Source organism: Balaenoptera physalus (assembly GCF_965194825.1).
Source record: "Balaenoptera physalus genome assembly, chromosome: 1".
Lineage (NCBI taxonomy): Eukaryota > Metazoa > Chordata > Mammalia > Artiodactyla > Balaenopteridae > Balaenoptera > Balaenoptera physalus.
Window position 1 is genome coordinate 163,722,502 of NC_138882.1, and position 21,269 is coordinate 163,743,770.

A 21,269-nucleotide genomic window follows, 5' to 3' on the forward strand; every position below is an offset into this window, starting at 1 on the left:
TGGCGCATTGATTAAGAATCCGCCTGCCAATGCAGGGGACACAGGTTCGAGCCCTGGTCCGGGAAGATCCCGCATGCCGCGGAGCAACTAAGCCCATGCGCCACAACTACTGAAGCCTGCGGGCCTAGAGCCCTTGCTCTGCAACAAGAGAAGCCACCGCAATGAGAAGCCCGTGCACCGCAACAAAGAGTAGCCCCCTCTTGCCGCAACTAGAGGAAGCCCGCGCGCAGCAACGAAGACCCAACGCAGCCAAAAAGAAATACATAAATAAATAAAAATTAAAAAAAAAAGGTACATCTCGAATCTCTATGCTGTTGTTTACTGTTTCTTCTACTCCCAAACTGGATTCCCAATGGGTCCTGTTTAAGTGTATTTGCTCTGTTTATCATTTATATACCTAGTGACTGTGTCAATTCCCAACAGTGTTAGACTGGTGAGTAAATTGGGTCCTGTTTGTCTTTTCCTTTCCTCATCAAGAGAAGAAGCAAGCCTTGTAACCACATTAGACACTGAAGATGCAGTTCATTCAGGGATCAAGACTGAAGTGAACCACTTCTTTATCTGTGCCAAGAACTCTGCAGACAGATTTCTTGCTCTTCATAATAATAGAAGTGCTTCATGTTTAAAACGTCGTTATCCTTTATACTATATGTGGGAAACTTGACCTTTGCAAAGAATCTCCTCTTTCAGTAATAAAAAATATACACATAGGAAACATCCACTTGCGACACTAGGCCATGGTCAAGTCTGTAACTTTCCTTAAAATCCTTTCATATGTAGGGACTTCCCTGGCGGTCAGTGGTTAAAGACTCCACACTCCCAATGCAGGGGGCCCAGGATCGATCCCTGGTCGGGGAACTAGATCCCGCATGCCACAACTAGGAGCTGGCACGCTGCAGCTGGGGATCCCACACACCACAATGAAGATCCCTCGCGCGGCAACAAAGATCGCCTGTGCCGCGGCTAAGACCTGGTGCAGGCAAATGAATGAATAAATAAATATTTTAAAAATATTTTTTTAAAAATCCTTTCATATGTAAAATTAATAACAGTGTCATCTCATCCAATTCTAAATAAGGTATTTACAACCTAGAACTTGAGGATTCCATGGAGTTCTAAATTTTGGGTTCTGAATTCTGGCTTTCAAGCTGACCCCATCAATTAATCTTAATTGTAAGTGTCTGGCTAAATCTTCCCCAGCAGAGGTTTCCTATTACACACACCCATTATTGTGATACCCGCAGGTGCCAAAATATAAGTACTTTTATTCCCAGTTGTTACTCAAGTTAATTTGACTCTTCTCCTGAACTCAGCTGAAGTAGATGGCAAATGTTGTGTATAACTTTGCTGCCTTAGAACATGTGCTGATTTTAAACTCCAATTAATGAACATCTAGTGATTCACTGGTCCTTTCCCAAAGCAAATTTTTAAAGATTTCTTTAATTCTGCTCTCACTTGCAAAAGAAAGCATCACTGGATAAGAGACTAATTATGATGGTACCAGTGTTCCTTTTAAAATAATTTTATGATGTGTGCCAAATGTTGTCACACTGACATATTTAACAAATGAATCCCAATCATTATAAAAATATTTTAAGTTGCACCTATACATAAATGTATAACTATGAATGGAATGAAAATACCACCAAAATGTTTCCTGTTAGAACATGACTCATCAGTGTTTACCAACTAGAAGTAAGTTGTACAGTGTAAAGAGAGCTGGCCAGCGAGCCAGGAGATCTGTGTTCTAGCCTGGGCTTGGACTTAATAATTAGCTTAATGAAGGTAGGGCCTTGGAAACATTACCTCTTGGCCTCAGTCTCACCATTGGTAAATCATGGAAGGTTAGACTAAATGATATTTTTTGTTTGTTTGTTTTAAAGCTTTTTTTTTTTTTTAATTTTATTTATTTATTTATTTATTTATGGCTGTGTTGGGTCTTCGTTTCTGTGCGAGGGCTTTCTCTAGTTGTGGCAAGCGGGTGCCTCTCTTCATCGCGGTGCGCGGGCCTCTCACTATTGCGGTCTCTCTTGTTGCGGGGCACAGGCTCCAGACGTGCAGGCTCAGTAATTGTGGCTCACGGGCCTACCTGCTTTGCAGCATGTGGGATCTTCCCAGACCAGGGCTCGAACCCGTGTCCCCTGCATTAGCAGGCAGATTCTCAACCACTGCGCCACCAGGGAAGCCCTAAATGATATTTAATGGTTGTAATATACTAGGAAATCTGAATCTTGCATAGCAAAGGTCAGCAAATATTTTTTGTAAACACCCAGACAGAAAATATTTTCAACTGTGTGGGCCAGATGGTCTTGGTTACAGCTATTCAGCTCTGCCATAGTAGAGCAAGACCAGTCATAAACAATAAACAAATAGGCGTGACTGTGTTCCAGTAAAACTTTATTTACAAAAACAAGTAGCCGGGTGGATTTGATCCACAGACCATAGTAAATCAGATCACATTTCCAATAACCCAGGTTCCTTGCATTCTCCACAAATTTGTTGAAAGGAATTAATTCTGTAACTTCAGGAAGAAATCCTGTTTTCTTGATTTGTTATTAATAAACCAAGAAAGATCCTGTACAAAGCATCCCATATCCTCCCTGTTCTCCCATACCCCCCTCTTCTTTGCCATTCTTGTCAGTAGCAGAGCACCCCCATTCTTCCAGTCTCCCAGGTCTTAGGAGTCTCTTGAAGGGATCTCTGCACATTAGCCCTTATTTTTGTCCTGTCAGCAAGTCCCATCCTTTCTCCTCTTGCTGACTCCAATCTCTTCTCCTAAATCTAATGTATACTCTTTCTGTCTATGCTTCCTAAAACACCGTTTCAGTCATTTCACTTCCTATCTTCAAAACCTTCCTAATTTCTACTGCATTGAATCTAAGTTCAAATGCACTGAAGTTTCCAAGGCCTTACTTTTCCCCACCCAACAGGTCTTATTTCTCATAAGATCTAAACATCCACTCTCTGACCCAGGCAAGGTGTTCCCTACAAAGTGCATATTCATTTCTGTGCCTTTACTACCACAGTCAGTTATCCCCAAACCATTCTTTCTACCCAGCCAAACCCCACCATTATTTCAAGGTCCAACTCAAGGATCAATTTTTATAAAGCGTTTTACGCCAGTCCACAAAGATATTCTCTACCTCTACACTTCTACGGAATTTAGAGGCACTATCATATGGCTTAGTACTTATCTTCCTATTACTGTTTCTGGCAACCAAACTAGGCCATGTACACCCTTATGTATTTGCCAATGCCTAATACAATGCTAAAAACAAAATAGGTTTTAAATAAACAAAGGTTGAGAGATTAAAGAAAAAGTTGTTATTGTTATAGGAGAAAGAGGAATCAAATCCAAGATCTAGCATTTTTGCTTCTTCTGAATTCTTTTGGCATATATTAAGTGCTGAGAATAACCATTACTCCATCTTATTCTGAATAAGCTTCCCAAACACATGATATTGCAGCTGTTATTAGAGGTAAGCAGTCTCCCATCTCCTTACCCTTCCCAACATTGCAAACAAATAAATTTACAGGCTTATATTTAATCCCTACTATGTGGCTACGTATCTGTCTAGGATGTAGAGATACAGCAATGGACAAACTTACGTCCCTGTCCTTACAATGTTTTCAATCTAGTGGGAGGAAACGGAGAATAAGCAAACATTATGTCCAGAAGTAGTGGTATGTACTGTAAATAAAAAAACAGGTAGGTAAGGGGGCAGAGAGTGATGGGGGCCATTTTAGATGGATTTGTATACATTTATAATAATTTACAGGAGATATTTATTAAAGAAAAACAAGACTGAGTATGGGGAGATAGGGTATTATTTTAGGTGGGACAGTGAGGAAGGTCTTTCTGATATGGCAATATTAAGGAGAGATGTGAATGATGTAAGGGAATGAGCTATCCAAACTATCTTGTGGCAGGGCATTCCAGGGAGTGATCTAAGGCAAAACTCTAAGGTAGGAATATGTTTGGCTTGTTCAAACAACAGCAAAGACAAGAGGGCTGGAGAGGAGTGAGCGTTAAGTTGTACAAGATATAGTCGGAGATGGTTAGACAAGTAGCCAGGGGCCATGGCACACAGAATATAAAAACTTCTGGATTTATTCTGAGCAAGACAGAAAGCTATTGAGTGGTTCTGATCAGGGAAGTGACATGGCCTGATTTAAGTTTTAGAGATTATTCTGGCTACTTTGGGGAAAAATAAAATGTAGAAGGCAAGAGTAAAAGCAAGTACACCAGCTCAAAGGCTTCTAGATTCATCTTTGTATCTCCAATGCCTAAGACAGCATATGACATATAGACACTTAGGTATACACCACCTAGAATAGTATTTATCATCCTATATCTTTAATATAATATTAGCGGTAGTACACCAAACTCAGGTTTGAATCTCAGCTTATCTACTTTAAGTTTTATAACCATGAACATATTACTTAATCTGAGCCTCACTTCCTTACCAAAATGGAGCTACCTAAGAGTTGTGAGAACTAAATGTGACAGTGTATACATAGCATTTAGCATAGTGCCTAATACATGGTAAAAGCTCAAAAAAGTGGTAGCTGGTTATTCTCTACCCGCCTCCTCCCCCTCCAACAATGAGAATATAGTTGGAAGGCAATTGACTTCATTTATATTTATTCTTATTCTTTCATTAATTTTTATTTCTTAACTATTGTCTTTTTTTTAAATTAAGTTTTATTGGAGTATAGTTGTTTTACAATTGACTTCATTTAGAGGAAAGCTCATAAAAACAAAACAAAACCCTAATACCAGGAGTATCAGGAGCTTAGTTATGGACATGTTAAGTTTAAGATGCCATTAGCCATGCAAGTCGAGATAGTGATTAGGCAGTTGAATATATGAGTCTGGAGCTCAGAGGAGAGGACTGAGCTGCAGATAAAACATCTGGGATTCAGGCCATAATTGGCATTTAAGACCGTGAGCCTAAATGAGATCACCGAGGGAATACGTGTAAATAGAAAAGAGAAGACACAAAAAGAGTCCTAGAGTAATATAACATTCAATCATCAGAGAGAGGAGGAGGAAGAGCAAGTAGAAATGAGAAAGATCAATCAGCCAGGTAAACAGAAAACCAAGAGAGTACAGTACCCTAGAAGCCAAGTGGAAAAATCTGTTAAAAGTTTAAAAGACAGAGTTAATAAGTCAGATGGAGTAAGGTGAAAACTGGGAAGTCATCGTTGGATTTTTTTCTTCCAGTTGTACTGAGATAATATTGACATACAGCACAGTATAAGTTTAAGGTGTACAGCATAATGATTTGGCTTACATACATCTTGAGGCCATTATCACAATAAGTTTAGTGAGCATCCATCATCTCGTACAGACACAAAATTAAAGAGATAGAAAAAAAACTTTTTTCTTGTGATGGGAACTCTTAGGATTGACTCTTTTAACAACTTTCATATGTAACATAGAGCAGTGTTAACTATATTTATCATGTTGTACATTACAATCCCGGTACTTACTTATCTTATTAACTAGAAGTTTGTACTTTCTGACTGCTTTCATCCAACTCCCCGTCACTCCACTCCTCACCTCTGGTAACCACAAATCTGATCTTTTTCTATGAGATCGTTTGCTTTTGAAGTGTAATTGACCTACAACAGTATGTTAGTTCCTGTTTCACAACACAGTGATTCAATGTTTCTATACATTTCAAACTGATCACCACAATAAGTCTAGTTATGCTATGTCACTATACAAAGATATTACATAGTTATTGACTGTATTCCCCATACTATATATTTCATACACATGACTCATATATTTTGCAACTGGAAGTTTGTACCTCTTAATCTCACCCATCTATTTCTTTCCTCCTCCCTGCCCACTCTCCTCTGGCAAACACCTGTTTGTTCTCTGCATCTAGAACTCTGTTTCTATTTTAAGTTTGTTCCCTTGTTTTGTTTATTTAGACTTCACATATAAATGAAATCATACAGCATTTGTCTTTCTCTGTCTGATTTATTTCACTTAGCATAATACCCTCTAGGTCCATCCATGCTGCAAAAGGCAAGATTTCATTCCTTTTTATGGCTGAGTAATATTCCATTGCATATATGTATATGTATACATATATGTATACACACACAATGTGAGATATATATATATATATATATATATATATATATATATATCTCACATCTTCTTTATCCATTCATCAACTTAGGCTGCTTCACATCTTGGCTATTGTAAATAATGCTGCTATGAACATAGGGGTGCATATATCTTTTCTAATTACTGTTTTGGTTTTCTTCAGATAAATACCCAGGAGTAGAACTGCTGGATCGTATGGTAGTTCTATTTTTAGTTTTTTGAGGAACCTCCATACTGACTCCATAGTGGCTGTGCCAATTTACATTCCCACCACAGGTGCATGAGGGTTCCCTTTTCTCCACATCCTCGTCAACACTTGTTATTTGTTGTCTTTTTGATGACAGCCATTCTGACAGGTGTGAGGTTATACCTCATTGTAGTTTTGATTCAAAGTTCCCTGATGGGGCTTCCCTGGTGGCGCAGTGGTTAAGAATCCACCTGCCAATGCAGGGGACATGGGTTCGAGCCCTGGTCTGGGAAGATCCCACATGCCGCGGAACAACTAAGCCCATGCGCCACAACATCATTTACTGAAGAGGCTGTCTTTTCCCCACTGTATATTCTTGCCTCCTTTGTCATAGATTAATTGACCATATAAGTGTGGGTTAATTTCTGGGCTCTCTATTCTGCTCCATTGATTTAGGTGTCTTTTTTTTTGCCAGTACCACACTGTTTCGATTACTGTGGCTTTGTAGTGTAGTCTGAAGTCAGGGAACATGATACCTCCAGCTTTGTTCTTCTTTCTCAAGATTGGTTTGGCTACTCGGGATCTTTCATGTTTCCATACAAATTTTAGAATTCTTTGTTCTAGTTCTATGAAAAGTGCCACTGGCATTTGATAGGGTTTGCACTTTATCTGTAGATTGCCTTGGGTATGGTCATTTTAACAATATTAATTCTTCCAATCCATGAACACAGTATATCTTTCCACCTGTTTGTGTCATCTTCAATTTCTTTCATTGGTGTCTTACAGTTTTTGAAGTACAGGTATTTTCTTCCATAGTTAGATTTATTCCTAGGTACTTTACTCTTTTTGATGCAATTGTAAATGGGATTGTTTTCTTAATTTCTCTGATAGTTCACGTTAGTGTATAGAAGTGCAACAGATTTTGTATCCTGCAACTTTACCAAACTCATTGGTGAACTCTTCTAGTTTTTTGGTGGTGTCTTTAGGATTTTCTACATATAATATCATGTCATCTGCAAACAGTGACAGTTTTACTTCTTCCTTTCCAATCTGGATTCTTTTTATTTCTTTTTCTTGTCTGACTGCCTTGGCTAAGACTTCCAATACTATGGTGAATAAAAGTGGTGAGAGTGAACATCCTTGTCTTGTTCGTGATCTTAGAGGAAATGCTTTCAGCTTTCCACCACCGAGTATGATGCTAGCTGTAGGCTTGTCAGATATGGCCCTTGTTATGTTGAGGTATGTTCCCTCTATACACACTTTTTGAGAGTTTTTATCATACATGGATGTTGAATTATGTCAAAAGCCTTTTCTGCATCTATTGAGATAAACATATAATTTTTATTCTTCAATTTAATGTGGTGTGTCACACTGATTGATTTGTGAATACTGAACCATACGTGCATCCCTGGGATAAATCCCAGTTGATCTTGGTGCATGATCCTTTTAATGTATTGTTGAATTCAGTTTGCTAATGTTTTTTTGGGAATTTTTACATGTATGTTCATCAGTGGTATTAGCCTGTAATTTTCTTTTTTCGTGGTGTCTTTATCTGGTTTTAGTATCAGGGTGATGTTGGCCTCATGTAATGAGTTTGAAGTATTCTTTCCTCTACAAGCTTTTGGAACAGTTTGAGAAGGATAGGTGTTAACTCTTCTCTAAATGTTTGGTAAATTCAACTGTGAAGCCATCTGGTCCTGGACTTTTGTTTGTTAGGAGTTTTTTAAATTACTGATTCAACTTCATTACTGGTAATTGGTCTGTTCATATTTTCTATTTCTTCCTGGTTCAGTCTTGGGAGATGGTAAATTTCTAGGAATCTGTCCATTTCTTCCAGGTTGTCCATTTTATTGGCATATAGCTGTCTGTAGTAATTTTTTATGATCTTTTGTATTTCTCTGGTGTCAGTTGTGACTTCTTTTCCATATCTGAATTTATTGATTTGGGCCCTCTTTTTTTCTTGATGAGTCTGGCTAAAAGTTATCAATTTTGTTTATTTTTTCAAAGAACCAGCTCATTGAAAGTTTCACTGATCTTTTCTATTGTTTTTTTAATCTTCATTTCATTTATTTATTTTTATTTTGGTTGTGCCAGGTCTTAGTTGCTGCAGGTGGGCTCCTTAGTTTCAGCTTGTGGGCTTCTTAGCTGCAGCACATGAACTCTTAGTTGTGGCATGCATGTGGGATCTAGATCCCTGACCAGGGATCAAACCTGCGTCCCCTGCACTGGAATGCAGATTCTTAACCACTATGCCACCAGGGAAGTCCCTCATTTACTTCTCCTCTGATTCTTTACGATTTCTTCCCTACTACTAACTTTGGGTTTTGTTGGTTTTTGTTTTTGTTTTAGTTCCTTTAGGTGTAAGGTTAGGTTGTTTATTTGAGATTTTTCTTGTTTCCTGAGGATGTCATAAACCTCCCTCTTAGAACTGCTTTTGCAGGTGGATTTAGTGATGTGGTGGACTGGCACAAGTCAATGCCATATTAGAATACGTTCAAGGAGAAAAATGTTAAACAGTAAATTCAGACAATGATTCAAGAAATTACACTGAAAGGGCAGGAGAGAAATGGGGTGGTAGCTGGAAGAAGTCTTTCTCTTTTAAAAATGGAAGAAATAACAGCATAAATGCTGATGAGATAGTTATAGCAGAGGGGGAAATTGATAAATGCAGTAGAGAAAGGGAAAACTGCTGCAGCATTATACTTGAGGGGGCAAGCGCAGATGGGATCTGATACTAAAGTCAAGGGGATTGTTGGCCTTAGCAGGGGAAAACAGATATAGTTTATCCTTAGTAACAGAAGAAAAGGTGTAAATGCATAAATGCAGGTAGGTGAATAGATGTGATGGAAATTCTCTTCCAACTGTCCCAGTTTCCTCAGAGAAATAGGAAGAAAGTTCATCAGTGGAGACAGAGATGGGACAGAAGGTATTGTAGCACAGGTTTAAAGAAAAAGGAAAAAGTATGAAATAGTAATCTAAGAGAGTGGGAGAGTGAATGAACTAAAGAAACAGTGTGACTGAATTAAAGTAAAATCAGTTGCCAGGTTATTCTCCACCTAAGTTTGGCCCCACTGGCGCAGGTAAAGATACAAAACAGGTGGAGATGTAGGGATAATGAGGATACAGGTTAGTCAAATAAGTACAATTAAGGGAGAGACCAGCAGAGGAATTGAGGGTGTATGCAAAGGAGTGCTAATAATGATTGACTATGGAAAAGCAGAGTAAGGAGAGTGAAAAGCTGATCAGACTGATAGACTGTTGGTCCTGGTGGAGTCTGAATATTAAAGGGAGTGAAGTGTAAAGGTGGAGAGTTTCATTTGGAGAGTAAGATATTTACAGCTGAAATTGTCATAAAAGGTTAAGAATTACTACAGCATAGAACCACATCCTTGGGATTCCTACATTTAATAAGAAAGTTCAGTGTAGAGGTAAAATGAGAATCCATGTGTAAGACCTGAATGGCAGATAAGAGAATTAAAGGTAGATGATGGAATATAGCCTTGGAATTCCTCATTTTCTCTGTATAATTTATCAAAAACTCTTAGAGAAAACTAATTCCAACTTTTCTAAGGAAAACAATGATTCAGGTTAAAAAAAAAAAACGCTGTTTGTCTGCTTAATCATTGTTCAAAATGTATTCATGGTTTCTAAAGTCCTACACCTCTCTGCTTACAGAGTTAAATATATAAACTAACTTAAATAAAGTTAACTGACATTCTCTTTAGTTTATCTCTTGACACCAGTATTAATAATTTCCACATTTCCCAGAGAGAAATCATTAGTTTAAGAAGAAAAAGCAACTTTCATATTTAAAGATTTCAAAGCAAACCATCACCCAAATACACAAACATTCATCTGCATATTCTTTAATTATCTACTTTTCAAACCCACCTACAAGACATAACTTTATATCCAATCTGTTGAACAGTTAAATATACAATTAAAATGGTACTTTTCATAGCCTGAAAAAAAATTAGTCTTGGGTTTCAGCCTGGCATACAATTATTAAAATCTATTAAATTCATAGTTAGTGTGAATGACAACAGCAGTTATTTGCTTTACTTACCTCCTTAATAGCATCTTCATTAGGAAGAATGGAACATAAGCACGTGATATAGGCTTGCTGAAAAGATGACACATTTGAAATTTCTTTAGATTCTGCACATAGTTTTGATAAAGCAGTAGCCTGGGGGATGCAGTTAGATTTCAACAAATGTTTTATTCGCATTTGCAGAAAGAAAGGTCCTTCTTGTGCAATCAATTTATTGACTAGAAGAAAGGAAAAATAAAACAGTTTGATAACATACCACATAACATGTCAAGGTTGTAAAGATGAAAGTTTGATATCTTTTGTTGTTGCTTGTTTTTAGTGGACAAAAAGTCAGCTGATATAACTGGAAGTTTATTCTGATCTCAGTACTCATCTAACAGAGCAAAGAGCAAAATAAATTAATGTTGCTAATTATTCCCACATTACTTAGTAGTTTTATTTTGAATACCATACCTTTTAATAAAGCTACTACTAACATTTCATCAAAATTCATTCTTTCACCTTCTCCTCCCTCACTTTCTGATAAGGATAGTAAGGAAGAATGAAATGAACTATAAACATAAGTACAAGGCAAAAAGGCAAGTATCCTGTGTAATATTAACAACTACCACTTGTACACTTATGAGGTACCAAGCTTTAAGCTGACTGTTTTTATATACCTCTCATTTATTCTTCACACCACCACCAAGGCAAGTATTGTTATCCCCAGTTTAAGGTTAGGAAAATTAATACTCAGAGAAATTAGGTAACTTGCCAAGGATTCCAAAGCCAGTGGTGGTCTTTCCTCTAAACCAGGCATTTCTCAAAGTGTGTTCCACCGACCAAAAGACCTGAGAGATAGTCCTAGAAAAAAAAAGGATTCCTTGGTCAAATCTCTGAACAGTCCTGCAATGAAGAAAACTGTTCACTTTTATTTAACCCAATGTTTCCCAAACTGATTTGACCAGAGAACCCTTTTACACATATCATTAGCACAACGTAAAATCTACGTTCCTGGTTCAGTACACACTTTGGAAAATGCTGCTCTGAGCAGTACTCAATATTAAGCACCTGAACACCGATTTGTACAGTGTTCTGGACAAGCCCTCGATTTATAAATAGTAAATACTTACCAAGTGTGTGGCATCGTTACACAGTATTATTTAAAAAACAGAGGTGGGAATATACATGTCAAGATGAGTGGCAAGCAAACAAACTGCTTTAGGTGGTTCACCTAAAACAGTGTTTCTTAAACTTGAAAGTGCCTTCTGAACCACTGGGGGAATTGTAGTAAAATGCAGATGCTAATTCAGTAGGTCTGGGATGGGACCTGAGACTGTGCTTTTCTAATAAGCCTCTCAGGTAAGAGCCATGCTACTAGGTCTACAGGCCACATGTGGAATAGAAATCATTAATATTAATGATAAACCACCGGGATGGTGGGGAGGGGAGGGAGAGACCACTGGCCCAATCTTAACTACATACCAGAATCAACTGTAGAGATTTTAAAATTCTCTTTCTAAAAAAATAGGTAACACCATATATGCAAACGACACAAAATTCAAAAGGCACACCAAAAGGTATACAGTTAAAAGTTGTCTCCGTTCTACTCTGACTCCAGTCCCTTAGTCTCTCTCCCCAAGAAACAATAATCATTTCCAATTTTTTGTTTATCCTTCCAGAAACATTCTTAGTACAGAAGACATATTTCTTTTCCCACTTACTATATCATACAGGTCATTCTATCACATCACTGTACATTGAGAGCTACCTCAATACTTTTAACAAATAAGTATTGTTCCACTGTAGGGATATAATTAATTTAACCAATCCCCTCCTGATACACTTGCAAGTTGTTTCCAATCTTTGACAACTGTCAATAATGCTACAATTTACAGTCCTGTACAGAGGCCATTTCACACATGCACGACTGTATCTATAGCAAAAATTCCTATAAATGAAATTACTGCCAAATTAATCTCCAGAGATTGTACCAATTTACACTCCCAGCACTTATAGGTGGAAGGTGCCCGTTTCCTGTGGCACTTCAAAAAGGTCTGTATTCCAGAGCTCCAACCCTGGAGATGTTGATTTAGCAGGTAGAGCCTGGACCTTGGGTGTGTGTGTGTGTGTTTTGGTTTTAAATTCCATAGATACTCTAATACACAGTCAAGGTCAAAAGGCATGGACAGAAAATAGATCATTTGCATTTGGACTTTTCCCTATTTTAGTCCCACAAGCACTAAATTCCACAAAATGAACTCACAATCATATCTCAAATAGCTCCTCGTTCCTTACTTCTATTTTCAGTAATGGTATTCTCTCAATCATAAAGAAATGAAATTTTGGCATTATCCTTCCTTGCCAACTCCTTTCCTAAGGAAATCAACTTAGTTACTGTGTCCTAGCAATTATTTTTTAAATTCTCTCCAACCTAGTTCCTCCACATTATTTCCTGCCACATCTGTCCCCTACATCCTAAACTGGCTAATATCAGATTATGCTCTATTTATCTGCTCTATCAAGTTGTGTGCATTTTCACAAATCTCACACCTGAAAACAGGCATGTTATCTATACAACCCACCCCCTTCTAAATTCCCACAGCATTTTACTTCTTTTACCACACTTAGTTTTCTCTTTAAGTGCAATAATAAATGATTAGAGTGTATGAAGGTTAAGATCTCAGGTTGTGGAATCACAAAACTGAGGTTGAATCATGACTCTCACATATAGTAGCTGTGAGGCCCTTGGACAAATTAGTAGACCTGTCTGAGCCTCAAGTTTCTTCATCTATGAAAAGGTTAGTAATATCTACCCCAAAGAGATGAAAGAATCATAAATGAAATACCAGAATGCAAGTAAGACACTGAGCACAGGGCCAGGCAGAGTAAATGCTCAATACTACTTGCTATTATTTGTCCCTGATATCCCCCTTATTACACTGTCAGCAATTTGTGTACAAATACCATGCCTTGTTAACTTTTGTATTCCCTACAGCACTAAGCACAATGCTTTATATATTACAGATGTTTAATAAAACCATGTATTTAGCAACCAATGGTTATCACTTTAATCAATCAAAACCTTTTAGGGCTTCCTTGGTGGCGCAGTGGTTGAGAATCTGCCTGCCAATGCAGGGGACACAGGTTCGAGCCCTGGTCTGGGAAGATCCCACATGCCACGGCGCAACTAGGCCCGTGAGCCACAATTACTGAGTCTGCGCGTCTGGAGCCTGTGCTCCGCAACAAGAGAGGCCGCGACAGTGAGAGACCCGCGCACCGCGATGAAGAGTGGCCCCCGCTTGCCGCAACTGGAGAAAGTCCTCACACAGAAACGAAGACCCAACACAGCCAAAATAAATAAATAAATAAATAAAGCAAGGAACATGACTTTAAAAAACAAACAAACAAACAAAAACTTTTAGATATCTCCTCATCTGGGCTCAGATCCTGCCTCCACAGTTTTAACTACACGGCCTTGGGCATGTGTAATCTCTTGCCTGCTTAATGGATTACAGGAGATAGAAAGCACTAATACTGTGCCCATCACAGAGTAGGCACTCTATAAATCGTAGCTATTATTTCTATGAGGTAAAACTATTTTACTCAACATATTACAGCCACAGTTAAACCACTATATCAATTTTTAACACACAGATCAAACTTGCATTTTAAAAATCATTTTAAGTTATGTTAAAATCAATACTTAACTGTATTTTTAAAAAGGAAATCCATCCATCCATTTCAATATTTAAAATGACATAATGAAGTGTACACTAAGATGTCTCACTCCCAACTGTGATCCCTTCTGTGTATTATTTTTTCTAAACATTTTAATACAAAAAAAATGTTTAATCATATACCCTCTCCCCCATCTAGATTCAACAACTGAACTGTTTTGCCATATTTCTTTATCTAGCTTTTCTTTTTCTCAGCCACTTAAAAGTAAGGTGCAAACATCATGACAGTTTACCTCATATATACTTCAACATGTAAAAAATGGTAACATTTAAGGTCCAGCTAAAATTTTTGTTTTTTTCTTTTTTAACAGAAAAGAGTGTTTTTGTTTTTACTGAAGGCTCAGGTGGCACATGACAATTCATAAAATGGCTTCAGAGGTAGGTGGTAGAAGGGAAAAAATGAACTGGGGTGGGAAAGAAAAACAACCAGGAAGAATTAAGAGCTGACTGGTTCCTTCTCAGCTTGATTTAGGGGAGGAAGTTAGTACCTCTGAACAATTAGGATGGATCTCTCCTTCAACCCTTGGTAGGGGAGAGAAAAAAAAGAACAAAAGGCTGCTGCTTTGGCTCTCCTGAGTCTCAAGGAAAATGGGGAAAAGCCAGTGCTTTGATGTCATGAATTAAGGGGGGGGGGAGGGTGCTGGGTAGGGCACAGGTCAGCTGGAAAAACTGGCAGATACCAGATGGTAGCTCTGGGTTTCCTCTAGTTGGAACCACTCTAGTACAGTGGAAGGGGGGTCTCCAAGGTTGATGGGCCTGAGGTCTTTAGGGCTGTGGGCTGCTGCCATCACCATTGGAACCAGGGGTGGTTTGTGGGCACTGGGGCTCAAGTCAGGAACCATCAGTGGGGCTGGGTTTGGTCCTGCCAGCCCTACGTTTTGTGGTAGGCTGCCGGGGTGACCTGGGGTAGAAAGGCATTTGATACCTGGGTGGGAGGACCTGCTCATTTCCCTGCTGATCATGCCAGGCAGAAGTGTCAACAGCTGGTACTTATTACATACTTCAGTAATAACTGGTTTTTGGTGGGGACGGGGTTACAAAATTCAAGAATTCATGGCAGGAAAAATAAAAATCTTATACACTTTTTTTTTTTTTAATTCAAAAAACTAAACCAAAAAGCATTTACTGAGTTACTTGGAGGCTAAACACTTTGTACTTTTATGCTTCTGATTACTATGTTATTGAAAAAAGGCAATTAATGAAATGATAGTCACTGCTTTCTAGCATCAAATATGTTGATATCTGGGCTGCAAGGACAATGGAGCTATAAGGGAGGCTTTCTAAATCTGTTGACCTGAAATTAGTAAGGGCCAGTTGCAGAAGTAAGCAGGCAACAGGCTGCTCACCACTTATACTGTGGTTCTCAGAAAAATTCCTTACATATGTAGGTAACCTATACCCATTCAGAGTTTATAGATAGTGGGTACTTACTTAATCTTTATTGAATATATAGGATACCATGGGATATTAGGTAAACAGTGCTTCTCCCCATTTCTTGATTTTTTCTATGTGAAAAGAAATTGAGTACCATTAACTCCTGGGGTGGGGGGGATATATTTGATTAGTACATTGGGGAAAATAAATTGGGGACATTTAATGCAACTCCATCTTTTCCCTCTGGGGTTTGGGCCTATCTACAAAGGTCATGCATTCTTCACTCCTGAAGCCTTATCTGGACTGGGATCTGCCTAATTCTGGGATCCTTTTGCAACTATTTGGCTCTGTCCTCTAACAACTTTTAATAATAATAAAGGCAATAATTTAGCCTCCACCTGCCTATATTTACAAAAGGATGCCATTTACTGGGAACCTCAACAGAAAACAATAAATATCAATCTATTTTCTATTTAACAGCTATTCTCCTTATTCATTTTTTTTTCTTGTCAGTATAACTGATAAGCAGTAGAATTACCAGAGGAAAGGGACCAAGAGAAAATCTAAACACTCTTATTATCAATCTTCTGACTATACAGAAAAACCCAAACAGCATGTATACAATAGGTTATCAAACTTGGTGAATGAATAAGCTAACTGGAATACTTTAAGATATCAACATTCAAAAGGCCTGTCCTGAGACCTGAACTAAAGATCTATCAAAAATGGGACTTCCCTGGTGGCGCAGTGGTTAAGAATCCACCTGCCAATGCAGGGGACACGAGTTTGAGCCCTGGTCCGGGAAGATCCCACATGCCGTGGAGCAACTAAGCCCGTGCACCACAACTACTGAGCCTGCGCTCTAGAGCCCGCGAGCCACAACTGCTGAGCCTCCGTGCCACAACTACTGAAGCCCACACGCCTAGAGCCCGTGCTCTGCAACAAGAGAAGCCACCACAATGAGAAGCCCACGCACCGTAACGAAGAGTAGCCCCTGCTCGCTGTAACTAGAGAAAGCCCGCGTGCAGCAACAAAGATCCAATGCAGCCAAAAATAAATTTAAAAAATTTTTTTAAATAAAATAAAAATTTAAAAAAGATCTATCTAAAGTGTAAATAAAAACTGTTCTGAAACTCATTCTTATTCCAGAAACATACTTAACAGAACGTGATCCTTTTTAACTTTCCACTAACTTAAAGCAAATGAAATCATAATTGTTGGACATATAAAATGAGATATTTTGTGTGTCTAAAATGCAAATGTCAACTATGTCAACTCAAATCCATAAATCTTCTGGACTTAAACTGACAACTTTTTAAGAATTTTCTTTCTTTGTATATCTCTATAAAAATGCTAAATTCCAATGTTTCATAAATTTAAAATAAGAAGTAATTTTTTTTCATAATCCTCAGCTGTAGTAACCAGTAAACAAAATATCATTATAAGCAAAGCTCTACTAAATACCAAGGACTGGAAGCAGATTATTGATTTCTATCTCAGGAACTCTGTATAAACATTGTCAGTCAATGCAACATTTAAAAACAAGTATAAAGGGATACTTTTAAAACACTACATAAATATTTAAGAATCCTTAAGCAAAACATTAAGTGCTAATGGTTAGTTTTTACTATTCAAAGGATAAGAGAATGACTGGCTATAGATACACAGGTGAAATTCACAAAATTTTAACCCAGAAAAAAATTTTAATTCTCTTAGAACTAAATCCTCCTTCAATAGTCAGTATAGTTTTAAGCTTACCTTCTTCTGTTTCTACTGGCTGTTGAGACAGAATTTTAAGAAGAACAGGGTTTTTCCACACCCCCTCCTTGGTAACATGAACCAGTATTTGTAGGTTATTATTCCCAAATTCCAATAATGCATCATGTGACTCCTTAAAAAAAAAAAAAGCATATCCAGAAAACAGGCAATATAAAAAGTCATTTTGCCCTTTCAATATATCTGAATGTCTATGAAAAGACCTATATCTTGGATTTCCTAAAAATAAATAAGCAGAAAAAAAACTATCCTCAAAGTTTTGTGAAATTCTGTTGCTGCTTTTTAAAAAATGAAACTAGGGCATTTTCACTAAGTTAAAGAGTACCTTTAAAATGTTTTCCTGAATTCTCCTAGGTAAAATTATCACAATTTAATTTACATCCTTGAATTACTCAATCATTTTAAGGCCACTGGCACAGATTTCTTTTAAAAAGATTCTGCAGTATTCACACAGGCAACCTATTCCTTCTAAAAGAAGTATGACTTAATGACATCTATTGTTATATATCTTTTTAATTGTTTAAATTCTCCTATCAAAGGACTTTTGGGCTTCCCTGGTGGCGCAGTGGTTGAGAATCTGCCTGCTAATGCAGGGGACACGGGTTCGAGCCCTGGTCTGGGAGGATCCCACGTGCCACGGAGCAACTGGGCCCGTGAGCCACAACTACTGAGCCTGCGCGTCTGGAGCCTATGCCCCGCAACGGGAGGGGCCGCGATAGTGAGAGGCCCACGCACCGCGATGAAGAGTGGCCCCTGCTTGCCTCAACTAGAGAAAGTCCTCGCACGAAACAAAGACCCAACACAGCTAAAAATAAATAAATAAATAAATAAATAAATAAAGTAGCTATTAATTAAAAAAAAAAAGTGGTAACTCTTGGGAAGAAACAGAGAAAGATCGCTTTTTTAAAAAAAAGGACTTTTAAAATGACAGATGGCTCCAGGGACTTCCCTGGTGGTCCAGCAATTGGGACTCTGTGCTTCCAATGCAGGGGGCGCAGGTTCACTCCCTGGTGGGGGAACTGTGATCTCACATGCTGCGCAGCCAAAAAATTAAAAAAAAAAAAAAAGTACACAAAAAAATGATAGATGGCTCTACCTAAAGTCATGGAAATGTAAGTTATTAGCTGTCATTCTATCTCCTCAGAAAACAAACAAAATATAATTGCCAATAGTTTATTCTTTAAAATACTTATAAACACAAAGGGCGGGGAGGTAAGGGGTCAGAAGTTTAACTTGACATAAATGATTAAGCATATATCTCACTGTCCTTTATTACTAGTGAGGATTATTGGTTGTTTCCATATTCTAAAATTTTAACTTGTTTTCCCTTAGTTTAGACTGCTGAAATTCTCAAGGAACATAAGCTTTCACTGGTTGCAGTATTTCTTTGGAAAATAAAATATAGGTTAAAATGTTCACAGACCTAAGACTATAATCTTATATTCACCTAAGTGAAATATAAAACATAAAGTTCGCTTTTGTCCCCTTAATTTTCATGTCAGAATGACAGGGTTTTAATACACACACACACACACACACACACACACACACACACACACCCACCATATACTGAGTTATCTTCTGCTAAGAAAGGGTTTAAAATATAAAACTGACACAGAAAGTGATATTTCCAATTAACAGTTAACTAACAGCAATATTTAAATGCTATAATTTTCCTTTAATGGCTTGAAATGGCTTGACCTGTCCTCAGGCTTCTTTTTACTTAACTTAGGACAACAGGCATTTACTTTGCAGTGAAGATGAAGATTCTATGTCAGAATGTGCTGTGTCTGGTTACCATATTTGTAATACCTAACAGACCTATACCATTACACTTTAGCAGAACACCATCACCCCCATGATACATAGCAACTAAAATAAAAAGCCACTGTTTGGGTTAAAAACAAAAACAATTTTCTAATTTTTCATCTGTTCAAAATACAGTTTATTCTGAGTAAGAATGATGTGTAATCCTTTATTACATATATATACACATACACATATACATATATATATTATAGCAAAGTTACTTTTAAAAACATTAGGGAATCTCTGGTGGTCCAGTGGTTAGGACTCTGCATTTCCACTGCAGGGGGCATGGGTTCAATCCCTGGTCAGGGAAGTAAGATCCCACAAGCCTCACAGTGCAGCCAATGAATGAATAAATGAATGAATGAATGAAGAGAGAAGAAGGAAGGAAGGAAGGAAGGGAGGGAGGGAGGCAGGGAGGAAGGCACTTTAAAAAAATAAAAAATAACATTAAATAGTCCTTAAAAACTATGATGGAATTTTAAAAGTAATTTAAAAACTTAGATTTGTTTCTTTTTTAAGGTAAAACTATCTTGAAATCTACAATACAGAAATACTAGCGCAAGATGTTCACTCTAGCACTGTTTACAATAAACAGCAAAGAGATCTGGCCAAATAATTTATGGTGCAACCACATAACAGAATCCCAGGCAGTCATCAAGGGAGAGCTACATATGCAATCCTAGATACATGTCCATGTTAAAATCATTAAGTTAAAAAAAGTTGCAAAAAAACAGGATCTCATTTTTCTTTATTTAAAATTTCATTTCAGAACGTATTTTTATATCCATAAAGAAAAGGTCTGGAAGGGTTACACAAGCTGTAAACAGTGGTTGAGAATGCTCTCTGTGGCCTGCTCTTGTAAAACTATTCTCTTACCAAAAGTATCTTCAAAACTACCTGCTGCCTTATCCATTTATCACCTAAAATAAGAAAACCTCAAGGTTTTATGTTTCAGATTTCTACAGGGACCATGTCTTGTATTTATCTGTACCTCTACTGCATTTATTAAACACATATTCAGAAATGTGAATATATATATCCTAAATGTCTGATAAATACCGGGCAAAGTTACACAGGTCGGAGGGAAGGCAAATATTTTATTCAGGCATACGATCTAAGAAAAGAATGAAGAAATATGAGAGTATTCTCTCTTCAAAGGATACTACTAATAATAATAGTAACAGCCTTAATAAGAATAAGTACACTTGCCCTTCTAGAATGTCGTATGCCAGGACAAAACTACTGGCAGGCCGAATGACAAAATCAATATGCTCTGCATGAAAGATGATTTTAACAGCAGCTGTATGAATATGTGAAGAGTTAGGACATTATAGGGATTAAATCAGGCCAAGAACATGACAAAGAATTCTTCTCCTCAAACAGAAAATCTAAAGATTAACATTATATCATTTCATTTTGGATTTTTTATCCTAGAGGAAAGAAATTTCCAGATAACGAGGTGTGTCTGTTAACATGCAAATCTTTACGTATGCCTTCATGAAACAGGTGCAGGCTACTATGGAGTTTGTGTCCTCGAGGAAGCAGTTAAACAAAGCAAGCTCTAGGTATAAATCTAGGTGTAACTTTGGGCAAGCTAATTCACCTCTCTATGCCTGTCTCCCCATTTATAAATGGAGATTCAAATGATCTCTACGGTATAAGGTTTGCAATTTGATTAAAAGATACAAAATGTAAAAACAATGTAGAGTACTGTTTGGTACATAATTAATGATAATAAATGAATGGTAGCTATTTAATTATGTCTATTTTCTTTAAATAGTTTTTCTACCTCTACTGGTAACAGGCAAATTTGCTTCCTATTGTTTTTCCTCCTACCTTACCCTCCCCTCCCCAACTTGCTACTCTCTGATCTGCTCATCTAAGAATTCTGATAATCAAGCCAATATAGGAGCCAACGTAGCTCTCCTGTAAGAAAAATGCATGCACAGAATCTCTGATGACTATTTTGATGGTTTAAGAGACTTAGCATTTTAAGTCCCTGAAGTGTTAGGGGGAAATTACTAGATAAGTGTACTATCAATGAAGCAAATACTGCTACCTTATAAACATATACAATTTTACATTTTTAATAGCTTTATTCTGCCTAAAACTTGGTTTCTGAAGAATGAAAACTTTTTTTGTTGATTTCTAAGCTATGTAAAGGCTAACAAAACGAAATGATAGGGGAAAAAACAACAACTTTTAGCACACTCCCTTCATCTG

The 21,269-nt window shown here is 37.5% G+C and overlaps 1 protein-coding gene across 8 annotated transcripts in view; it reads right to left on the reverse strand.

Moving 5' to 3' along the window:
• RLF (RLF zinc finger) overlaps positions 1–21,269 on the reverse strand; it is a 78,765-nt gene that overhangs the window by 27,015 nt on the left and 30,481 nt on the right. For 6 of the 8 annotated variants that reach the window (XR_014257002.1, XR_014257005.1, XM_082439193.1 and 3 more), the window contains exons 4-5: positions 17,217–17,349; positions 10,381–10,583 (exon numbers count right to left, since the gene is read on the reverse strand). Coding sequence is in view for 4 of the 8 variants with exons in the window: in XM_082439193.1 (XP_082295319.1) it covers positions 10,381–10,583; positions 17,217–17,349 (336 nt within the window). In the remaining 4 variants the exon portion in view is untranslated. Of the gene's footprint in view, positions 1–10,380; positions 10,584–11,119; positions 11,209–17,216; positions 17,350–21,269 lie in introns of all 8 variants that reach the window. The other 2 variants (XR_014257004.1, XR_014257003.1) reach the window with 2 other exon arrangements.